The 24001-nt window shown below is 36.5% G+C and overlaps 2 protein-coding genes across 14 annotated transcripts in view; both read right to left on the bottom strand.

The window, feature by feature from the left end:
- Positions 1-9056, bottom strand: part of EBS1 (EMS-MUTAGENIZED BRI1 SUPPRESSOR 1) — a 60254-nt gene extending 51198 nt beyond the window's left edge. Inside the window, exons 1-4 of the mRNA XM_011630342.3 lie at positions 8586-9056; positions 6574-7020; positions 6283-6436; positions 4640-4811 (exon numbers count right to left, since the gene is read on the bottom strand). Coding sequence (XP_011628644.2) covers positions 4640-4811; positions 6283-6436; positions 6574-7020; positions 8586-8752 — 940 coding nt within the window. The 5' untranslated portion in view covers positions 8753-9056. The remainder of the gene's footprint in view (positions 1-4639; positions 4812-6282; positions 6437-6573; positions 7021-8585) is intronic.
- A 5149-nt stretch (positions 9057-14205) lies between these two features.
- On the bottom strand, positions 14206-23536 carry LOC18448412 (SET domain-containing protein). Of its 13 annotated transcripts, none has more exons than XM_088850877.1 (5): positions 23408-23536; positions 22078-22447; positions 17328-17528; positions 16043-16399; positions 14206-15190 (listed from the first exon to the last, which is right to left on the bottom strand). In XM_088850877.1, the coding sequence occupies exons 2-5, from the start codon at positions 22173-22175 to the stop codon at positions 15166-15168; spliced, it is 681 nt and encodes a 226-aa protein (XP_088707003.1). In that variant the 5' UTR covers positions 22176-22447; positions 23408-23536; the 3' UTR covers positions 14206-15165. The 13 variants fall into 13 exon arrangements, with proteins under 13 accessions (XP_088707003.1, XP_020531797.1, XP_088707005.1 ...); XM_020676138.2 differs by having other exon boundaries at positions 16051-16399; XM_088850879.1 differs by having other exon boundaries at positions 14206-15143; positions 16051-16399.
- Positions 23537-24001: the final 465 nt, after the last annotated feature.

Here is a 24001-nt window from a genome sequence, read left to right as displayed (position 1 = left end):
TATGTACAGGAGAGCAACAGGTGGACATGCAGTTCATCAATAGTCAGAGTTATGAAAAACTCCGACGAGCAGGTATGCAACATGTTCATATTGGACTAATCATGATTAGAATCCAGGCATTACACAGGAGCGATGCAGGAACAAATGCCTTAATCGTGATAAGAGATACACGGTGGCCAGACGACCGAGCAGTCATCGGCACCATGGAAGCAGACCTTACAACAAGAACCCAGTTGGTGTATATCGCGCCAAATATGATGCTGAGCCTTGTAGACTTCCATAACCACATCCAAATTTCAATCCAGACACAAGGATATGAAGGATGGAGAGGAGCAGAATCTAATCTCCTGATTACAAGAGGATTGGTGGCACGCCTAACCAACACCAGCTTTGCAGGATTTCGCTATAACGTCGATGACGTTGCAGAATATCTCGCAAGCAATGGAATCCGTGCAGTCCCAGGACAAAAGCATACCACAGAGGAACTTCGAGGACGACGGTGGATCTTACGACCAGTAGCCATTTCTACAGCCCAAGCCCCAACTTCAGCGGTAGTGCAGAACCTGACGGATGGACGCCAGTCTATTCGATTTCAAGATTACACGCACCTACCACCACGAGGAACTTTTCCTGTGGACGAGTTTGACCTAGAAACTCATGGTCAGAATGAACAAGAACCACAAGAAGAATTCGTAGCTTCTTGTTGGGATCATCTCCTAGAACCCACTTGGGACAAGTACTGGAATGGTGTACAATATTGGAATGGTATGCCTATACCATCCTTTTGCATTATGACACCAGACGGACCAAGGCTACGAACCAGTTCTGATCCTCCACCACCACCGGCAGATGGCTCCACCGGATGGAAACCTGCACTTCCTTTTCCAGAAGAAGTCTCGACACCACCCTCAGATGATCCAGAGGATCCAGAAGATCCGTCACCACCAGAAGAACCATCCCCTGATAAATACCCCACCATTCTTCCTTCACAGGATGGATGGGATACACTCGGTGAACCTAGTGGTCGTTATGACTACATGGTCAACTATGCTGCACCCCCACATGCCCACATTCCCCTATCATCCATCATTGCCACTGGATGGGATGATGATGATAATGATAATGATAATGACAATACAGGATCCCCATCAGATCCAATTGTCGACTTAACCCCTGATGAGCAATTCGATGCAGACTTTAGCCATCTGCAGTTTCTCAGTACTATGCCATCCCTTGATGATGCTACCCCCACCAATACGGTGCCCATTGATGATGGCACCACCACCTCTGATGATGGCATATCCTCTGACGACGAAGATAACGAGACCGTTTATGAGACGGCTCTCGAGGATTCCGATCCCGATGATTCCGATATCGATGATGAAGATCCATCTTCATCCTCTTTTTCGGGGGGGGTTGGTGGTTGTGATTCCGTGTCCCCTTCCAACAGTACCTTCGTCACCAGCAAACCCACAGAAGCAGCAATGGCATCATCAACACTTCAAAAGGAGCTAGAAGAATTGGAGTATCCCCAGATACAAAAGCTCCAAGAGAAAGCAATGTCTTCTGTAACATCTGCTTACAGACCTCCTGTTGAACCAATAATGGGACCGGTAAATTACCCTCCCGCGACAATGATCCAACCATTCGACGTTGGAGAAACCAAGGAAAGAAGAAAGGGCTTCAAAGAATTCAAACAGCCCATCATTGCTCTACCCTCAGCACACGCAAGCACAGGCGCAATGCTGATACTCCCTGAGGACATCGGCCAGTATAATGACACCATTAGCCGATGGGAAGCAATTACCATTAATTTGGTAAATGAGAAGACATGGTTCGACAACAAAACAAAAGCCGCATACATTGAGAACCTTCTCGGTGAAACAGAAAAGAAGGTATGGATTCAATGGCGAATGGCGTACCAAGCTGAATATGATGCGATAGTCAATGTAGCAGATGACCCTCAAAATCTGATCTCTCAAATCAGACGCGTCATTAAGGCAATTAAGAGACATAGAGGACAGAATATCCTCATTCTTTTGTTTGTCTCTACTCTGCAGAAGGCACATCTTCTATCAGGTGTGCTTAGTATGTCCTGGTTATGTTGCCATTCATGTTGGCAATTCTTCTTCTTTTCTCCAACATTGACCTGGCCTCTCCATCCGCCAGTGTCTGGTCCTAGCATTAAAGCTGTTTCTCTCCATGGTCTGGAGTCTATTGTTGCAGCATATGCTCCAGTTTCTCCTTCTGAGATGCTGCAGATGTCGTCACTGTCTGACTCATTTAGGTCAACGGAGAGCACATCATAGTCATCTGGTAAATCCAGATTATCTAAAATGGCTGCTCGAGCAATGTTGCCCGTTTTTCTTTTACAGTCACGAGCAAAATGGCTTTCATCTCCGCAAATGTAGCATTTGCATTTGCCTGCTTTGTCTTGATTTTTCTTTCTTATGACTCTAACATGAGAGTCATGAGGCTTCCCTTTGTATGTCATAGCTTTTCGTACTCCATACTTCTTTGATGGCTGCTGGTAATAGCCTGGAATTGGAATTTTGCTGCAGAATGAAAGGTCTTTGATCCCTTTCTGTATTGCTGCTCTTTTGCACAGTTCTGCAAGATAGCTATGTGAGAAGTGAATCCTAGGAAGGACTCCTATCACTGCTCCTGGATATTTTTGTAGGAAGGCTGCTTCTATTTCCCTTCCTATTAGTGGGGGCATTTTTCTGAAGAACTTCTCAGAAAGTTCTGGGCTTACATACATTCTACCTGTTTTGGCTGCCAGGTATTTGTATTGATTCATGTATGTCAGTAAATCTTTCATACTGGTACATGATAGTCTCTCCAGATCTTGGTAAGCCTGATCTTGTTCCATTGTAGACCCTTGAAAAGGATCTTCCAATGTGATGACTCGTCTGATCTGAGAAATCAGATTTTGAGGGTCATCTGCTACGTTGACGATAGCATCATACTCAGCTTGGTACGCCATTCGCCATTGAATCCACACCTTCTTTTCTGTTTCTCCGAGGAGGTTTTCAATGTACGCTGCTTTTGTTTTGTTGTCGTACCATGTTTTCTCATTTACCAAGTTAATGGTAATTGCTTCCCATCGGCTAATAGTGTCATTATACTGGCCGATGTCATCAGGGAGTATCAGCATTGCGCCAGTGCCTGCATGTGCTGAGGGTAGATCAAAGGTGGGCTGTTTGAATTCTTTGAAGCCCTTTCTCCTTTCTCTGGTTTCTCCAACTTCGAATGGTTGGATCATTGTAGCAGGAGGGTAGTTTACCGGTCCCATTATTGGTTCCGCAGGTGGTCTGTAAGCAGATGTTACAGAGGACATTGCTTTCTCTTGGAGCTTTTGTATCTGGGGATACTCCAATTCTTCTAGCTCCTGCTGAAGTGTTAATGCCATTGCTACTTCTTTCTCTCTCTCTCTCTCTCTACTTCTTTCTCTCTCTACTTCTTTCTCTCTCTCTCTCTCTACCCTCCCTCACTCTTTCTCTATCCTCCCTCATTGTTTCTCTCTCTACCCTCCCTCACTCCCTCTCTCTATTTTTTTTATGCAGTCCGGCACACTCGTTGCCGGTCTGAAATTTTTTTGTGGTTCGGCAAGGAGTGTGCCTAACCGCATAACAAAAAATGGAGAGAGAAGGAGTGAGGGAGGGTAGAGAGAGAAAGAGAGAAACAAGTGGAGAGAGAAAGAGAGATGATGGGTGGAGAGAGCTAGAGAGAAAATAGAGAGATAAAAGGGGGAAGAAAGAGAAAAAGGACAATTTTTTTCCAAAACTCATTTGACTTTTTGATTGGGGGGTAAATATAAAGAAAAATAGTGTTGGGGTTTAAGTATAATGCAAAAAGTATTAAGGGCTAGGATGTGTAGAAAGTTGATTTTGGGATGGTATTTATAATTTTCCCTATAATATATAAGAGGTGTGTAGGGCCTTGAAGGGGTTAATTCCACATGATTTTTAGAAACTAAAAGAGAGAAAAGCTTAGGCTTTTGAAACCTTAGCTTGGGGTTGTGGAAAAGAAACCCTAGGTTTCTTTGAATTATGCTTGAGTTTAGCTTTGTTTCTTGTTGATTTTACTGCTTCCTCAAATTCTCCTGCATCAACATGTGTCAAACAATCATAGATAAAGGCCCCCAACCCTAGATTCCCTCCAAAACACATATTAAGAACAAAAAAACTTCAAAGAAAATTCTTGATTGTATACAAAGATTAAGAGAGAAAGAAGACATGTACAACATATCCATTCGTCTATTTGCTTTTGAATGACATCAATTTTCTTAGTTTTAATCATTTGAATGCTTTTAATCATTTGGATGCTCTTTCACATATGAATATAATCATCATAGATTAAATTAAGGACGTCCACAAATAAAGAGATCAACAATAAATGAATTCCGATTAATGTGAACAGTCATCTGCTCAAATAATCAAACATGATCAGAAGTATGCTGCACTTTCATAACATCCAATTTATCCTACATCTGAAATCATGAAACATATCCCATAAATATACATCCATAAACATATGCATGTGCGCATGTGCACAAAGTGATCAAGAATGGAGAATGCTTAGTACATAGAACTTGCAAAGAAACGAGAATTTCAAAGCCAAAACTTCCCATGCTAACCTTTCCTAACAGCACTATCGTCCATGGCCTTGTACTCCATATTTTTCAAAGCAAGCTCCACTCCGTAACCACCCAAGTTCAAGGCATCCCCAGCACCGATGGCACCACAAGAACCAGCTTTTGATTCACAACCAGATGGAAGCACAGGTCTAACCACATACTTCACTTCTCCCTATTGACAAAATAGAAGACAAAATAGGAAATAAAAAGCCTGGCAACAAATAGATATATCCAAGAAGCCCACAAATACTGGTTCCAATTATAAGGTACAACTATCAAAGCAAAGCATACGCTCTTCAAAAAATACTCAAGTAACAAAAAGTCTTAGGAGAAGCTAACTTGATACATGTGTCAGTGAGTCTATACAGAAAGGGAGTAAGAGACATCTAAGTGCTTATCACGCGAGAGAGAGAAAAGTCGATGTGCACGAGTATACGTTTCTAATGTGTACATATCTGCTTTTGTGAATTGTGCATATATTAAAGTTCTAAACTTGGGGCCAAGTCGACTCGACTCCGGACAGACCAAAGATTCCAAACAGGTTAACCCGCAGTTTGGATACAAGTGTTTTTTGGCAAACATGTGGTTGGCGTACCAACGGAACCCGTCAATTTTGTGACTTGGATGAAATTTTGGGGTGGTATGATACCATCTAACTAAAAAATTCAATTATTTAACTAGGAAATCTTTTTGGGAAGTTTACAATAACATTTTCAATATAGTAATAATCTCTATATACTTCAAATTGCAACAAATATAACTCAAAATTATACTTAATTATTAAGATGATTGTTAGTATTCATTAATGCCCAACGTTTTAAGAATGCACAAGTTTTTATACACAAGTAATTCAGTCAAATATTGCAGCAAACTAAACACCATATTATCGTGTGATGATATGCATCATACTGTATTTCATTACTTTCCTTTCAAAATTTTATGTACTTATGATCCTCCACTAACTCGACAAAATGTCAAATATGCCTTCGACCTTTGTTCTCTATGTGATGCCCTAAAGACACATAAAGGAGTGGATAATATTGGGCACATGGGTCCCCCAAAATCTGCAAAAAGGTACATAAAGCACATTGTTCAAGGAATCAAGGGCTTCAAAGTTAAATTGACTATATAAACGGTAGAAGTAGAAAGGCCAAAAGAATATCAAGGCATCCAAGCTATTTAAGTTGTTCCCTTCATCGAACTCAATTGATTAAATTAGTGACTAGGATGAGTCGTGAGTCAATGACAAAACTACAACACATTGAAACACCAAATCATGTGTGGATTGAATTCTTACAATGCCTGCCATATTTGTTTAGTCCATGATCGGTTCCACAATCAAATATTACCAGCAAAAGTCTGTTAAACATTTGCAACTGGTAAACCTTATAAGAGAACAATAATATATTAGTGAATCCAAATTAGCTATCGAACTCTAGCCAAGATTTGAATGACCACTAACCAAATATTTTGAAGAGAAAATCAATCTACGAATCAATCTAAAAGGTTAACGTATTTTCAAAAAGTCAATCAGGATGCAGATCCAAAAAACCAACTCTTTTCATAAGGGCAATAAACTAATAAAGCTTTTGAGACAAAAAACTTTGTAACTCACTAAAAATTTATGCCAGAAATTTCCACACCTTCTTTGAAGCTTCTACAAGTGCAACATGAAACTCTTTAAAGCAGTTTGTCCCAACAGCTCCATATAAAATTACTACATGACTTCCGATACTTGACTCAAAATAAATATGATCAAAATCGAAAAGCTCCGGTTGCTCAGACAAATCTTCAGACCTGCCATGAAAGATAGACACTCAGTACACATTCCCCTAAAAAAAAGAAAGTATAAAATACGCAAGCACTAATCGTGCTAGAAAAATCAGCTAAAGCGCAAAAAGCACTAGATCAAGAAAATAAAAAATGTAACTTACAATCTTGAGGGTGAATCAAGCCACAAACGAAGCTCGGACACATCAAACAATATGGAGTTACCCGTGTCTACCCAGCAGCACTTGCCTCCAAGAGATTTTGGGTTCTGGCTTACGAGTAATTGGTTCAACTTTTTGTTCTTTGAGCTTGTGACTTCCTCAGGTATAGATTCATTTATGTCCTTAGTGTTTGTTTCCTCCCCTAATGGGAACGAGGATAGTGACTCCTTCGCTAATTGCCTGTAAAGAACCAACCTCGGAGATGCAGACCGAAGAGTGAGAGAGGATTCAAAGAGAGATGCCAAGGGTTCATTGAGAAGGTTGCGTCCATGATGTACAATTTCTTGAAGGCAACCTCTAGCTGTTAAAGAATTGGAATCTGTCTCTTTACCAAGCCAAGCTTCAACAAATTCCCAGTACAAGTCCTTCCACTCCTTTGAAAGTAATTCTCTGGGAAATTTAATGCCCAAATGAACAACAGATGAATTATGGAATTGAATTGACAAAACAGCTTGGAATTTCCAGAACAAGGTGATGAATAATTGTTCCATATTTACTGCCAAAATAAATACAAAATTCACAACAATATATGAGAACAAAAGGGGGCCCTGACTTATTATTCCATTTGAAGTTCAGAAAGCAATAGGATAATACCCAAAATGAATCACCTGCATTAATCACCCCCACTCCAAAGTTACAATACATATCTATATAGACACATATATATAAAGTTACAAATCAGGCAGTACCCCTCCCATATTAAATTTGAAACTTCAAAAATTAAAACATTTCACGTATGTTTTTTAATGATTTTGTTCTCAAATCCAAAACGCAAAGAGTTCAAAAAAAAAACTCCATTCCACTGGGATAATGTGTTAATCTACAATGCCTTCTTTCAGAAGGTTCTGTTTTCTTTTGTATTTCTTAGGTCTTTAATATCCTTCTAGTGACCAACATATAGAAATAAATAGAATTTGAAAAAAGAAAAAATAAATACGTCATAAATATAAACTAAATACTCCAAATAATACTTCTCATATGAAAACAAAGGATAAAATTTTGATTAGTTATAGGTATGCTCATTGCATTCAAGTATCCATATTCCATAGGATAAAAGCCTTTTGTTCAAAAGTATCCATATTCCATAGGATAAAAGCCTTTTGTTCAAAAGTATCCATATTCCATATGATAAAAGCCTTTTGTTCAAAAGCCTCCCAGCACGCAGTTCAGGTTACCATATTAACCATCAAAATAACCATTGTGAAACATCATTTAATGAACCCTGAAAAGTATAATTTACCCAACAAAAACGAAAAACAAAAGAGTTGCCAGCAATTGGTCCCACAGAAGTTACTGCTCTTTTTTAATAACTTATTCTGACGTATCTCAAAACATAAAAGACAAACCAAAATTCCACACACACGGATCTATACTACTAACTACACTCCAATACAAAACCAACAACTCAAATTGTCGAAAGAGTGAAAAAGTGTGAGAAACAATGCAATTCAAGCAAGTAAATGTATCCATCCGACACCAAACTATAACAAGGCACCAATGCCTGAAACACCTGTGATTCCTAATAAAATCCATGACCCTTAAATTTCTCAACAAAAACCCATTAATTAGTAAAATAATATCAAAATTCCAATGAGACAACCCAACAATCAATTCTTGGATAGTCTAATCAGTTACACTGATGAAATAGATGCACAAAATTATAGCCTAATCAGTTACACTGATGAAATAGACGCACAAAATTATAGCTTGACCCACGTGATCAGAACTTGAAACGAGTTCAAAAGCAATATATATACAGAGGGATGCAGAATTAGAGAGAGGGGGGCGAGGCACAAATTCCAGCAAAACTACAAGAGAGATAATATAATTTTACGATCGTCAACAACTATAACCAAATTCACAAGAAAATGTACATTTAGAGAGAGAGATTTCCGCTAACCTGCACAATAGAACGAGAGAGATACAAAGATAGAGCGAGAGAGAGAAGATCATACCCAGCTTCAAGGAGGAGAGGAGTGCCCGACCATTTTGCTCGAAGCGAAACCTGAACATTTTTTGGGCGTCGCGGATCGGCAAGAGATGGTGCAATTCCACTAAGAAAGGAGAGTGTCAAGATGATCAGAAGACAGCCCGAAACCCTAATTCCTGTGTTCTTTACCATTGTTCTTGTATGACCAGAAAAAACCCTAGATCTGGTCCCTGACGCCAATACATGCAGCACCCTGCATCGACGTCATTGGTGTATCGAGCTTAAAAACGGCGAGGTTTTGATTTAGTGAGGGCGTCGTGCGTATTTGGTGGTTTTTGATAACCTTGACTGCAGTTTACATGACAAAATCCATGCCGCTGACTTTCCTGTATGTTTGCGAAGCAGATCAACGTTCGTATCCGTTAGGACCTGTTTTGATAAAATGCGGTGTTAATATTTGTACCTGTTAATATTTGAACCATTTCCATAGATATATGGATGAAATTTTTATATATTCTATGATTTTATAAAATCAAAATAAAGCCTTACCTCGTAGCCTCATCCGGCAGCACTTTCGGCATCGGCTCTAAAATTAATTTCCAATACAATAAAATTTGAAATTCAAAAAATAGTGCAGATCCTAAGGATGTATGAACACTTAATTTTACAGCAAACTGAATGGTCTAGATGATTTGATGCAATGTACACTATTTTTAGAATTTGAAATTCTAATGTATTTGCACAACCATAATTTTCAAGTTGAGATGATAGATTTAAAGGTTTTTCAACACTTGCATGGTAATTTTTGATGAGTTATAAGGTGAGGCTTTACCTATTTCGATAGTGCTGCAGTCCTATCAAATATATATATATACACGAGTAATAATCGTATGAGACCCTCCCACACTCATGTGTATAGAACTTCAAAGAATCACCATTAAATTTGGCACAGATCTCTAAAAATGTTATCACATAGGTGTGGGACTAACTTTTCTAGATATCTATGCCAAATTTAATGATCATCCTTTAGGATCCTACACACATAGATGTGGGAGGATATCACAAAGTCATTTCCCTAATATATATATATATATATATAGAAAGATATTACAAAATGCCTATAGGCGAAAATAAACAATGATTTCGCCTACATCATCACCGTCCAAAGTTTATCGTACGGTCACGATTATCCGATAGTGTTTCATTTTTCATTTATTTTCTACAATCGGAATGATCTGAAATTTAGAGTGTGTGTTTATCAAAAATAGGCGAATCTATAGGCGAATCTATGAAAAATGTCAAATGAAATAAATTGACCAAAATACCCCCAAAAGTTTCAGGGGTATTTTGATCAATTTTTTTCATGAATTAATTTTTTATATTTTTATTAAATGCGTCTTACTAATATGTATTGACGCTCCAAATTTCAGATCATTCTGAGTTGTAAAAATAAATAAAAAAATGAAACACTACTGGATAATCGTGACTATGTAATAAACTTTGACGGTGATGAGGGTAGACGAAATCACTATTCATTTTCGCCTATAGACGTTGGGAAGACTTTTCCATATATATATATATATATATATATTATAATATTATAAAATATATATTATAAATAGTATCCTTAAATTAAATTTTATAATAATATAATGATATATTACTGTATTATAATATCATAATATTAGACAATGTTAATAAATGAAACCATTTACCTTTGGTATAGGGATGTCATAATTATTTACAACCATCCGATGTGAAATCCAGTAGCTTGGGTGTGTCACAAAGTTCGAGAAAATGCAGCCACCTAATTTCACATCCAATGGTCAAGATTGATTGCGACCATCTCGTACCAAGATAAATGGTTTCATTATGAATTTTCCCTTATTACAATATGTAATATTATTACATATTATTATACTATTATATTATAATAAATTAGATAATATAATAATATTCTATATATTATATTATTATATGTAATATAATGTATTACAAAGGTATATTATAATAAATTAATATATTATGATAGTATACTAATATTATATGGAAAAAGTTTATATAGAGCTTAGGCTCTAAATAATCAAATTAGAGCCTACTTCAAAACATTCACTAGAAGAGGTTGTTTTGATGCACGTACATCATCAAATTAATCGTCTCGACATCAAGATGCATGGATATAGAAAATAAATAAATTTCAATTTTTGAAAATAGTGCATCTTGTAAAGCATTTTTCGACCATCAATTTTTAAGATTTTGAAAGTTTTCATAGATCTGATTGATCTTTAAGCTTTAAATTTTATAACTAAAGATGAAAATATAATTTAAAGCCATCACAAAACTTTCCCCGCATTGAAAAACATTTCTCGACACTATTTGAATGTGAGCTCGAATTTGATTGTTTAAGAGCGTCGGTTCTATACAAACCAATGGCATGACTTTCACGGAATATATTATTCTTATAATATATTATAATTATATTATAATATTATATTATATATTATTATTACGCTATGGCCCCAATGTTAACTTTCACCGACGACATGAGTTTTACTGAAGGTAGTTGCACTGTGTACCCCAACGCAGTTGCTTTCCTTAAGAAAATAGTGAATGGGGATAACTTATGTATCGATTTGCTTTCCTTAAGAAAATAGTGAATGGGGATAACTTATGTATCGATTTTCCCCTATGTTTACTGTTCTCAAAGAAGTGAAAACTATAGTAATAGAGAAAGCCAGACACTTTTACCGCTTTACACAGTTATCAAACACCCTTTTTTTTCAATATAATTGTGTACAATTGTGCCCACACTTGTTTCCAATAATGAAAAAAAAGTTCACACCTCCACAACATTTTTCCTTTTTTCTTTTTTTGGCATGGTTCATCTGGTTGTACTATGCTAATTGATTTAAAAAATATATCATTTAATTAAAATCATATTTTCATCTTTGCTTTTATAAAACATAGTTTTTATTTAAATTTTGGATATTTATAACTATGCTAATAAAAATTATTTTGTATTTATTTTTGTTGTGGAGTCATTAATGTTATATTCATGGTATAATTTACTTAATAACCTTTTAAAAAAAAATTGGTTTGTTTTTTGGACAAAATGAAATGCTCTTGTCGAAATATCTATTTATAATAAGGATAATCAGCATAAAATCCTTCCGTAAATATTTTTTTATTAAAATTTGGGTTTTTGCTCACTCTTATTCCATCTCCATGACATTTTTTTTTTTTTAAGGGGATGAAACATAAGATAAATTTTTAAGGATAATTGAATATAAAATCTAGACCATTTATCATAAGACGCCATAACAAATCAAAAGATATTTTAAGCAATGAGACTTTTGGAATGAGAGTTACAGACTTTAAAAGAGAATTAGGGATTTTTTGAAATTTAGATCGAAAAATGAGAGCATTAAAAAGTCTTTAACTCATGCTCCTACCTATTATCCATTACATACATAAGAAATAGATGTTTTATATGTGGGTACAGGGCCTCAATCTATATATCGAAGTAAGGTCCACCTCCAAAATCCAGGAAAATATAGTTTTGACGATGGGAAACCTTTTAATTGATCATCTCGACCCCAAGATATATGGATACAAAAGAAAACTACATATTTCAAATCTCAAAGATAGTACATCTTATAATGCATTATCTAAACCATCATTTTTCAAGATTTTCACATGTTTATAGATCTATTTAATCTGAACCATTTTTTTAGTTTTAAATTTTATAATTAGAATTAAAATACATTTTCAAGCCATTCTAATAATTTTCGATATCAAACTTATATCTTGAGATAAATTTTGGAGGTACCTTTCTTTGATTATTTAATAGTTGCAGCCTTATGCGAACCACACCAGAAATTAAAGTTCCAAATTGGGTCTCATATTTTCATTTCAAAATTGGTCTGTATCCTCTCCACCATTGATAAGATTGCCCATCATCCTCCCCTCTCTCTCTCTCCAATTTTTTTTTTAAACCAGGTCAAGTCGCCAAGTCTTATCCCTCTCTCTCTCTCTCTCCAATTTTTCTTTTAAACCAGGTCAAGTCGATTGACTCAAGGTCTTTCACTACAAGATCCAATTCTAATTTCCAAGTCTGTAGGCCATGGCTAAAATGGTTTGTAGTGGTAGAAACTCCATCATATTTGCTATTTCTTTCAAATGGAGCCCCCTTTGAAATTCAAACTTCAACAAAGTTCTATGGAGCTTATCTATTGTGTAAACGAAAAGGGTTACAGCTTTACATTATGATGGTGTAAATTTGATATTATATTAAAAAATATCTTATTTTTAATTATTATCTTAAAAAATGTGTCAAATATATTATCGCGCAATTAAAGCAAATAGTGTAAAGTGTAAACCGTAAAACATCACATCCTTCTTCAAATAAAGTTGCCGCCTTGTACAAATCGCACCATTTAAACATTTCTTTCAAAGCCCCCTTGTCACATGTTCATTTTAGGCTGGACTCGCGCAAAAGCTTAGGATCAATGATTGAAAAAATTATCAACCAATTTGAAATCACCTGAGTTAGATTAAACCAGGGGCTTTATTGGGGGATCACCTCAAGTAGTTCATTGTGGGGGTGGTTCCCCTCATGACCTTTTTATTGTTTCTGCTCTTTGGGTCGACTTGGGATCAATGAACTGAATCAGGAATCCACGAAATAACTCACCCTGGCAACTGCTCGAGTCAACCATTTTTTCGGATTTTGAACACTACTCAAAATAGATAATTTTTTACACTTGATTATTTCTTTCAAAGTTTCAAACTCTCTGTTTCGAGCACGTATACTATGCTCCTCGGGAGTATCGTTTGTTTCTACTGCCTCGGTCAGAAGACCTATGCTCCTTGGGAGTATAGTTTGTTTCTACTGCCTCAGTAAGAAGACTTATTTGGAAAGATTTTTTCAATCTGAAATTTTGAAAACCACTTGAGCATTACTAGATAATTATTCTCAAAAAAAGAAAAAATTAGAGTTTTTCTAGCACTTAGATTTCGCTATCTAAAAATTGGATGGTATTTGTTCAATCTCTTGATATTATTTTTTCAAGTGCATGACAGCCACGGAAATTTTTCTTTCATGGAAATATATACAATGAGACCATTTATCTTGGACACAAGGTGATCACAATTAATCTTGACTATTGAATGTGAAATTAGATAGCTACATTTATTCCATTGACAAAGCTCAAACTTCAAAAAAAAATTTCTCGAACTTTATAACACACTCAAGCTATCAAATCTCATATCGAATGCTGGTAAGCAATTGTGACCTCATTGTATAAAAAATAAATAGTTTCATTTCATGATATTGTCAAAAAAAAAAAAAAGTTTCATTGTATCTAGGTGGGTATTACCCGAGAAAGTAAACCAATATTCTCAGCCCGGAGATTAGATTATCTTTTGGCCCCTCTCTCTCTCTCCATTTGAGTTTTTGATCGATCCAACTTTTCAGCACCTCACCAAATATCCATTAAAACAATCTTTCAAATTTTCCTTAGACCACTCGTACCCTAGCTAACGTCTATACTTTTGTTCTCACCTAAAGTATTAAAAAACCATTAACGATTTAATAAAACGAGCAGGGGATCGTCATCCCCATTGAATTACCCCAAAAAAAAACCTTTTTCACCATCGAAAAATATTCCCCATAACAAAAATTGTTATTGTTGCGACTATTTCTTAAGACACAAGACCTCAAGGTCATGACTAAAGTATTTCATACAAGTTCAAGGTGAAGCCAATCTCTCTCTCTCTCTCTCTCTCTCTCTCTCTCTCTCTCTCTCTCTCTCTCTCTCTCTCCGCGCAACACAATCATACAGGCTCCAAAAAATACAAGATTCATCTTGCATGAATCAAAATCGGACTTCAATTTCATGCAGCAAAATAAATCTTTTTCCCCTTGCGGATGCAACCTGATTTGGATGCAAAAATCCTCATCTTCTTGAGTATTGATCGTTCACAAACTCGCAATGAAAGAGAATGATACCTTTTCGGTTCTCGAAGCCTACAACATCCCTTCAAAACATGCATGTCCTCTTCCAACGAGCTCGCGCCATAAAACCCTTCCCGGATATCAGCAAGTGAGATAAGTGCATTGCACACATGCTTAGTAAGCAGCCGGTCCACTCTCTGTGTAGCCATATCCTCTGTCTCTCTAGAGAACGGCAATGAGCCACCACTTTCAGCTGAAAATATAATATCCATAGCATTATGGACACCATCAACAATGCTAGAGGGTAATTCATCATTCATTGGGGAAGACAGAGAAATATCAACTTTCATACGTGTAGTCAGAGAAAGGTCCATTTTACAGTAAACTTCATCAGGCAAGTAAAAAATGTAGAGGAGAACCATAAGGTCTAGCTGGGGAGTGCCACTGAAAGTGACCTCAAAGTATTCAGAGTCTTGGTTAGAGCAGCTTGAACAGCCTAATTTTTTCCAGAGGGAGATTCTTGATCGACTGTAGCGGTTGGAAAATGATCCCTTTGCCCATTTCATCACAAGGTTGAGATCGATGTTCACAATGTCGAATGGGTTTTCAGGCTCTGTGAATCCATATCTGTGCAATAGAGCAGCGTTGCCTAAGGTGCCATAAGTATTGAATACCTGAAGAAAGAGGAAGTAAAAATAAAACCCCAGTTCGGGTGCAACTTATTGGCGTTTTAAAAGATGCCACCCTTTTGCAAGGGGAGTCAGTTTTTATCCCACTAACAAATGACTCGCATTTCTCGAGTGCGTTGACAACTATTTGGAGTCTTAAGTAGCTCAGTGAAGGGGATAATTCAACCACAAACGGTCCCTCACTAAAATATTGCCCCAACAGCACTAAACCATGATTTGAGGCAAAAAGAAGAACATGCCTATGTTCAGACAAACTGCAGAGATAGAGAGAGAGAGAGAGAGAGAGAGAGAGAGAGAGAGAGAGAGATTCTCAATTCAAAGCCCATTTCTGACTTTCATTATCGTGAGTTTGGATGCCAACTTCGGTTCGGCGTGCTCCACTTAAAGCCATCAATTTGTGGGTTTGATAGAAACTAAAAACTAGACTAGCATTTTCAATTTTAATCTAACCCACAAGGTAGCAGCGTTTTATTGCTGGATGCATACCTACTTGGGGAACAAAATGGCACCCAAAGGTGCCACTCCAAACATAAATAAGTTATAGCCAAAAACCGGTCTGAACCACAGTCTGACCAGTATCCAGACAGGGCCCTAATTTTGGGTTTCCCTAGTTTACAATTGTTTAAGTTTTAAACTTATATTTCTATCGATACTATATATTCAAACATGTCCCCTATGTCAGCAAATCAATAAGCTCAAGTCCTAATCCGAATTGACCCAGGGGCTCACTCACCTAGTCAAAAGTTAAAGTGCACGGTTTCTGAGCCATGCTCTAAAGCATGAAATAAAATCTTTCAAAAAGACAAAAGAAAGCACGAAATAAAAATATGAAAGCACCTTCTAACCTCATTTCCAGCTTTGACATTCTTGATCAGTATCATTCCCAAAGCATCTGGGTCATCTCCTGCGCTTGAATATGATTCTAAGATATGGCCATTTAAATGGTTTTCATCAGAAGCAGTAGCCATAGTCTTGTGGTTCTTTTGGATGCCAGAATTTTCAAAGATATCACCAAAAGAGTCGACAACAAGCTCCTCAATTGATAACTTAGCATCGTCATCAAAACCACCATCATTGCTACCGCGATCATCGTCATCATTACCACCATTATCTCTGACATCATCATCCTCAGAGCCAGAATTTGCAGACATGGAGGTCAAGTGAACATCCTCTGCTCCAGTCTTGTGATTAAACCTGAAATTCTCTCCACAAATAAGTCTTATAAACTTAAATCCTACAATAAAACCATTACAAAAAAAAGAAAAGTGATATAATAGTACCATAGAAATGCAAAAGATCACGTACCACTAACTTCAATATTTTTAGTGAGAAGTAACATTAAAACTAACTTCACCAAAATTCTTTTAGTGTTAGCTACAAGAAAATATATTAATGGAAGCAGAAACTACAAAAGCACTTAAAAGTTTTTCAATTTTTTTTCAAAATTTCTTTATCAATAAAATATCCATCTTTTTATAACAAAAATGAAAAATTATTAAGCCAAACACCCCAAATCAGCAGTAGGTAATAATAGAAAATACATGTAGTTTTCCAAGAATATCGAGAGAAATATGAATATCTTCATAATTTCACCAGAACATTATACCCTGTTGGTCTTACAGATCACACTTCAAGGTCGTATTTCTCTTTTTCCCTTCTCCAATGTCCTTTTTATGTGACAAATTGGAGAAATGGGACTATCATGTCACTCATTTGTAACAAACTTGTAGTGGCATTTACATCCACATGTGAGATGCAATGTTTTGACAACCTTATTCATTTCAACCAAAATTTCTGACCTCCCTCCCAAAAAATGGCATCTCTCCATAAAATCTTCTTCAATATATCCTTTCTCACCTTCAACCCATTGTTCCTCGCTATCAGGGCAGCCCTCCCTTAGACTCCGGAGTTCACTTCCCCTTCCTCGATATCTTAGTAAAAATCTTCTCCATCTCCCCTCTGAAACAAATTTCTATGCTCTTACCTCCCACTCCCCTCCTTCCCCCCCTGCCTCCCACTCTCCTCTATATATACCCATATAACTTGTTTGTGCGTGTTTCTTGTACCCACTCTTGAAATTACCTAATGTAGAGCATAGATCAATAATAAAAGTTATACTTACAGATCAGCCAAAGGCACCATTCCAGAGCCATGATACTCATCTATTTCAAAAGCTCGAGATGCAATAAGAGTTTTTGCCGCAAAATATTGCTCCACACCAAAATAATTCTCATTAAGATTCAATTGCTTGGCAGCTACAAGGGGCACAATACACTCTTTCCAATCCTCATAAAGAAGAGATTTGTCATACTTCACTGCCTGCCTAGAATTTACCACAATATGCAAAATGACATATGTTTGATATTAAAATTATTGAATTTCAGTTTTAAAAAAGAGGGGAGGAAAAAAAAAACTAACCATAAATTACATAAATAAAAATACCAATTGGCATCAAATTGGAAATAAAATGAGTCTCAATTGTGAATAAAATAATTCAACATTCTCCCAGTCTATTTATCATGTAACACTAATATGTTCATATAGAAGATATGCGATCGAATGAAAGGTAATACAACATTTCCATCAGACAATCATCAAATGATAAAATGACGATCATCAAATGACACTCGAAGCAAAAGTTCATCAAATAAACAAATTGAAATTAGAGTGGCATGAGAGTGTAATGTCAACAACACCAAAAGGATGTTAAATGATGGATTTTCATGGAAAAATTCCATAGTTACCCGAATCTCTCATTGAAGGTCGTGATTCCGATTCGGGACGCCGATTCTGCTATTTTGACTAGGAATCTTCACGGAACCAGTTTTCATGAAGTCTAGAATCTCGATTCCATATTTTAGGAATCTCGATTCCAACACTTATAAAATCTCGCTTCCCGATATTTACTAATTCTTGATTCGGCAATTGGTGAATTTTGATTCTACACTTGTTGAAACTAGTTTCCACATTTATCGGAATTCTATCCCCCGCCCACCCCCCTTTTTATTTTTTATTTTTTATTTTTTTATGAGAAGTGATGTTTTGAAGTTTTCAAGGAATCCAACTACTCGAGGTTGACACTAAATCTCAACCTACAAGGTGTAGTCATCGTTTCTGGCCTGAAATGACCAATAGAAGCGAAATTGGTGGTCCACATTCTCTACTTAATTATTTAAGTATGCATTGTATTGATCCAATGGAGAGATTGCAACTACAAGACTTTTAGAAATAATGTAACACAAATAATGTAAACGTGCATGTATGGTATGTCAGTAAATGAATGGCATTGAGACATGTATTGTTTCCCTCTAAGTTCCCTCTCAATTCCAAAGATGTAAGAATCTCGATTCCATAAATGAAGGAATCTCGATTCCAATTAGGTCGGAAACTTGATTCCAAAGAGCTAAGAATCTCGATTCCAGCTATTTATGGATCTCAATTCTATTTTGGTCGAATCACGATTCATAAAAATAAGAATCTTGTCCCCCACGATTCCTCTTGTACGAACTTTGATTCCAAAAACAGGAATCTTCCAGATGGTGGTAATTCCGCGATTCTAATTCCTAAATCGTTTCGGTTTCCAAATAGCTTCGAGTAACTATGAAAAATTCAATAGATAAGACCACACCAAAAAGTCAGCACACAAACATCATGGAATTAAACTCACACCTTGGGTATCAAAAGCAACATAAAATATCACACAAGCATCATGAAATTACATGCACAACATGGATATCAAAAGTAAGAGTGTAACATAACTACCAATAAAAATTTATAATTGATGCAAATAAATGTATGCATCAAAGTCAGCAAAGAAGTATTTACAATCGACATCGATGGGAGATCTCTCCTGTAAATGAGATTTTCTAATAATCTGATAATAGAGTGAAGTTTGTTCTTGTGCTCGGGATATTTTCTACCAAAATTACCCCTGCCTTCAATTGCAATCATATTTCTGTACTTTTTCATCATTTCCACCGGTAATTACAAATTATTAGGAAGTCTAACAAGCATCGAATGTGTGTCATGATTTAAGTAAAAATAATACCTACCCTTGCTTTATATGTTATTTTCATCTGGCAAATGATAAGAAGTATCCCTACCCATAAAGGATTTGAAACATTAGAGGATTAATCTTTTTCCAAAAAGATTGAGCATGCTAGCTGACTTCACCACATGTGTGCATATAAGCAAATCAACATGCATGTATCTATGTATGTTTTATCTGCATGAATGTATTTTGAAATTATGTACATGCCTACGTATCATTATGGATGTATGCATGCATGCATGCGGCATGTATGTATATATGTATTTGTGTCTCTGTATGTATATATGCATGTACGTCTATGTGCATATATATGTCTAAATAGTATGACATGCAATACCAATATGACAGTGGCCCTCATCAAAATGTCATTTGGCATGGAAAAATGCAAAATGCCACTATATATGTCCCACCAAATAAGGATCGGATAGGGTATCTACATTTTGAAACAAGCTACAAGAGCTTCGTATGGTAATATTTCCAAATATTTGTTTTTTGTGTACATAAAGGCTCTGATATAGATTCCTGTACATTTACAAAAATTGCTATAAGAAAAAGAATAAAATGATCTTTCATCATATTTTCAGAACTTGACCTGAGTAGAGTAATTGAGTCTACTTGGCTCTCTCATTGGGATGTTTAAAAGGAAGGGGCAACAGGATTTTCAGTAACCAATTTCCAGGTGTATGCAAGACAACAACAGCGTCTAAGATATTATCATCTCTTTCGCATTGGCTCTCCTAGAGTTCAATGAAATCAAAGCTCAACTCCTGTCAAAGACTGAAATGGTTGTCGCCTACAACAAAGCCCTTGAGCATTCCTAGTGGCTACATCAAACCCTTCTCCTGTAGGTGTCTTGAAATTTGACAGCAATCATGGCACTATTCATTAGACTTTCTCCAGCCTGATAACATGCACAATGGTGCCAATCCCAAACCCTGAGCACTCTTGACAAGCCTTAAAGAGTTCGCTCACTTTATCTTAGCCTTCCCACAGCAGGTGATTATCTCAAAGTTATTTGGTAGCTAATAGGTACCTCGAATTACTCATGGAAGCTGACTTATGTCTTTGAGGTGATTTGAATTTCGGGCACATGGTGGCAATTTCCTGTCACCATATGCTTTGTCCTTCTGCACATGATGGAGAGTGTAAAAATTCTCGCATTTACATAATCCCCCCTGTGCCCAGTGGGGTTTCAGTTGTTTGTGCTCTCCATTCTTCTATCACTGCTCTCGTTACTGCTTTCTTCTTTCTTCTAGCATGCACCTGTTCGTTTTTAATGGCACACTTGTTTCAAGAAGAAGGGGCTGCCAAAGCCTCGTCTTCCACCACACTTAGGAAGCCATAGCATCCATTGGTTAGCATGGAAGCCGCGGCTTCCCAAAAACACATTGTCCTAAAGTTGTTTTGGATGCTGTGGCTTCTAAAACAACATCGCAGTTTCCGCCAAATAATGCAGGAGGTGCTACAGTGACAGAAGCCACGGCTTCCACCCTTAGATTTTATTACATGTTTGGAAACACTACGTGCAAAAGTGCAACTTGATGTATACCTTTTTGCATTCGAATGAAAATAAATATTAATAGAGAAAGTAACAAAATCTACAGTCAAATGGGTAAAGCCATTTCATTAACTCTAATGTCCAATTCATCAAGCAATTCATACACAATCCTCAAGATGTTATTACATGTTTGGCAACACTACGTGCAAAAGTGCAACTTGATGTATACCTTTTTGCATTCGAATGAAAATAGATATCTATAAAGAAAAGAACAAAATCTACAGTCAAAGGAGTAAAACCATTTCATTAACTCTTTATGTCCAATTTGTCAAGCAATTCATACACAATCTTCAAGATGCTTGGTACTATGACGAAAAGTTTGCAAAGTTTAAGAACCTAAAAGATTATGGAATGATAGAAGGCAACATAGTGGGTGAAACCTCTATGATGTTCAGACAGCTCAGACCAATAACTATCCTAATTAGGGGTTTAAATAGTTCCTTTATGGCAAATTGGATTGAAAGGATGGCGGTCTCTTGGGATTATTTTATTGTAAAGGGATTGCATTGTTCGTAAACAAGTTAAAGAAGTATCAAATGTGTGAGAGATAGGGGGTGGGAAAGAAGTAAAAGACAATAGGATGTAGAGAATAGGGACATGCACATATTCAGTCAGGGAGGTGAAGATGGGGTGTGTTATGCACTGGAGATGGTAGTCAAATTTGCCTCTGGCTGGACAAGGGCTACTAGTGATGCAACTACCTCTGTTTTTAAGATGAACAAGTCAAAAGAAGTTCCTATTAGTTATTACTTCCCATAGTAAAGGGTAATTGATGCATGGTGTATTAAGCTAATATGTCATGAACTATGAAGCCATGAATTGCATAGCCTCTAAAGATTTTAGCATTTACAATTAAAAAGGAGGCCCAACAATAGGATCATTATAAAGTCAACGGACATTTTCCTGGTTCATTCATGCTATGATTGGTCTGCTTGAACATAGCTCTTTGTCTGTTGGAATTTAATGTACAGATCTAATAATACAAGGTAGAGTGATCAAGCAAGCAACCAGATTGCATTACATACAATAAAATGCATAGTAACATCATTCATTGATGCTATTAAAGCATGCAAGACCACAAGAGCACACACTTATGTTAGTGTACAGCTATGTCAGCATAAACATTTACTGAACCAAGGCCCCTTATCAATTCTAGGCTTCCAGTTTATGTCCCACCAATTGACTTCTTGCCCTATTTCACTCTTGCCATACACAAAAGAAAAGGAGAAGCAAAGGACAATAACATCAGTACAATACTCATACCTTGTGAAGTTCAGTCCCAACAAGAAGTGTATCAACTTCCTCCAAATTCCAAACCAAAGGCACAGGCTCTTTCTTAGGCAACAATTGAAGATACCCATACCAATTCGATTCTTGCCCTATGCTTAACTCAAACATCAAGGCCACAGCAAGGCCAAGAGAATCTCCAATACCCACATCTTCGATAAAATTTTGGGCCATAGATGTCTTGATTGTGAGGCAAGCACTCTTGGGTATGGTCGCAATTAAGTCTCCGACACTTAAATCACAAAGTGTTTTCACCCCAATTCCCTCCACACCATCTGTGAAGAGAAGAGCATCACTATATTCTACTCCATGAGACTTCATCCATCGTTTGAATGCTCTCAAACCCCTAAAAATAAAAAATTCAGAGCAAGATTGAGACTTATATTTCAGTAATAAATTGTGGTGACTTTCACAGTGAGTTTTGAACTGGATTTTGAAGCGTGAAACCAATTCAAGATTTTGTTAGAAAATTGAATCATGCGGATTTAATGCTATACATTGATGATCGATGCTTCCCAGATTAGGCCATAAGTTGATTGTTTTCTAGATTATTATTTTTCCCTTATTCATTCATTTGGAATTTCTTTTAGTCCAAATTCATTTGGAATTACTATTAGTCCAAATTTAATCCTTTGAGTGAAATTGTCCAAACAACACCATGTAAGACCATTTAAGCACACAATGTTCCTCAATTAAAGATATTTCATTTAGCGCAAGAGAAATGCAAAAAAAGTTATTCCCTTTTAGCTTGAAATCCATTTCTGGTCACTTTGAAGTTCTACTTCTGGAAAATAAATAAATAAGAGACAGAATAGCCTGCAAAAAAATGAAGTAAAAATAGGAGAAAATCACATGAAAAAACCCAATAAATTTAGAAAAACAAAAAAGTAAACAATAAGGAGAACGGAGAAAAAAATACATATTTGGATGAACCAGATGTCCCCAATAGATTTTATAGTAAGAATCCCTGCCATGCAATGCATTTGGACTGTACGTTCTACCTATGACCCGCATAATCTACAGTCGAACGTTAGAGAGAGAGAGAGTAGCTGCAGCTGTAGAGAGAGAGGAAGCAGCTGAAATCGTAGAGAGAGAAAGTGATAAGAGTACAACTGCACGTAGAGAGAGAAAGGTTGCAAAGGAGATATGGTCGAGATATAGAGCATACAGAGCAATGTTATAATATCTAAAACAACACAGGTGTTGTGGAGAGAGAATCCATAGAGGGAGAAGCAACGAGAGTTTGTTTTCTAGATTGTAGAGAGAGTGTGTGTGTTTTGAGATTGTAGAGAGAGAGAGAGAGGACCTTGTCATAGCTGGAGAAGACGAGAGAAACCTGTGATCGGAGCGGATCTCCTTCAAATCAATCCCCTTCCTCTATCATCTGTACTCCATTACTACCAGTGGGCAGGCTATGCCCACAAAGAATGCGACTACCTCACATTTATAGAGCAGAGTTCTAAACAATCAAATTTGAGACTACCTCAATAATTTCACTCGAGGAGGTTGTTTCGATGCCCAAGTATACCCAAATTGATCATCTCATTGCCAAGATGTGTGTGACATGAGAAAAAATGGATTTTAAAATTTGAAAATAGTATATTTTGTGGTGCAATTTTGGACTGCCAATTTTTTAGATTTTTAAGTTTTAATAGATATGTTGATCTACATTGTGTTTAAAGCTTTAAACTTTATAAATAAAGATGAAAATATATTTTAAGGCTATCACAAATATTTTTAGTATTGAAACTACATTTCTCGAAACTATTTGAAGGTAAGCTCTAATTTGATTGTTTAGAGCCTAGGCTCTATACAAACCACACCTTTTATTATATATATAATATATAAAATAATGAAAAAAAATAAAAATAAAAACAATTTCAAAAATACTTTATATAAT

This window comes from Amborella trichopoda, chromosome 11 (genome assembly GCF_054954075.1).
Source record: "Amborella trichopoda isolate Santa Cruz 75 chromosome 11, AtrichopodaSantaCruz75HAP2 v2.0, whole genome shotgun sequence".
Classification (NCBI taxonomy): Eukaryota; Viridiplantae; Streptophyta; class Magnoliopsida; order Amborellales; family Amborellaceae; genus Amborella; species Amborella trichopoda.
This window is presented reverse-complemented; position numbering and strand designations above follow the sequence as displayed.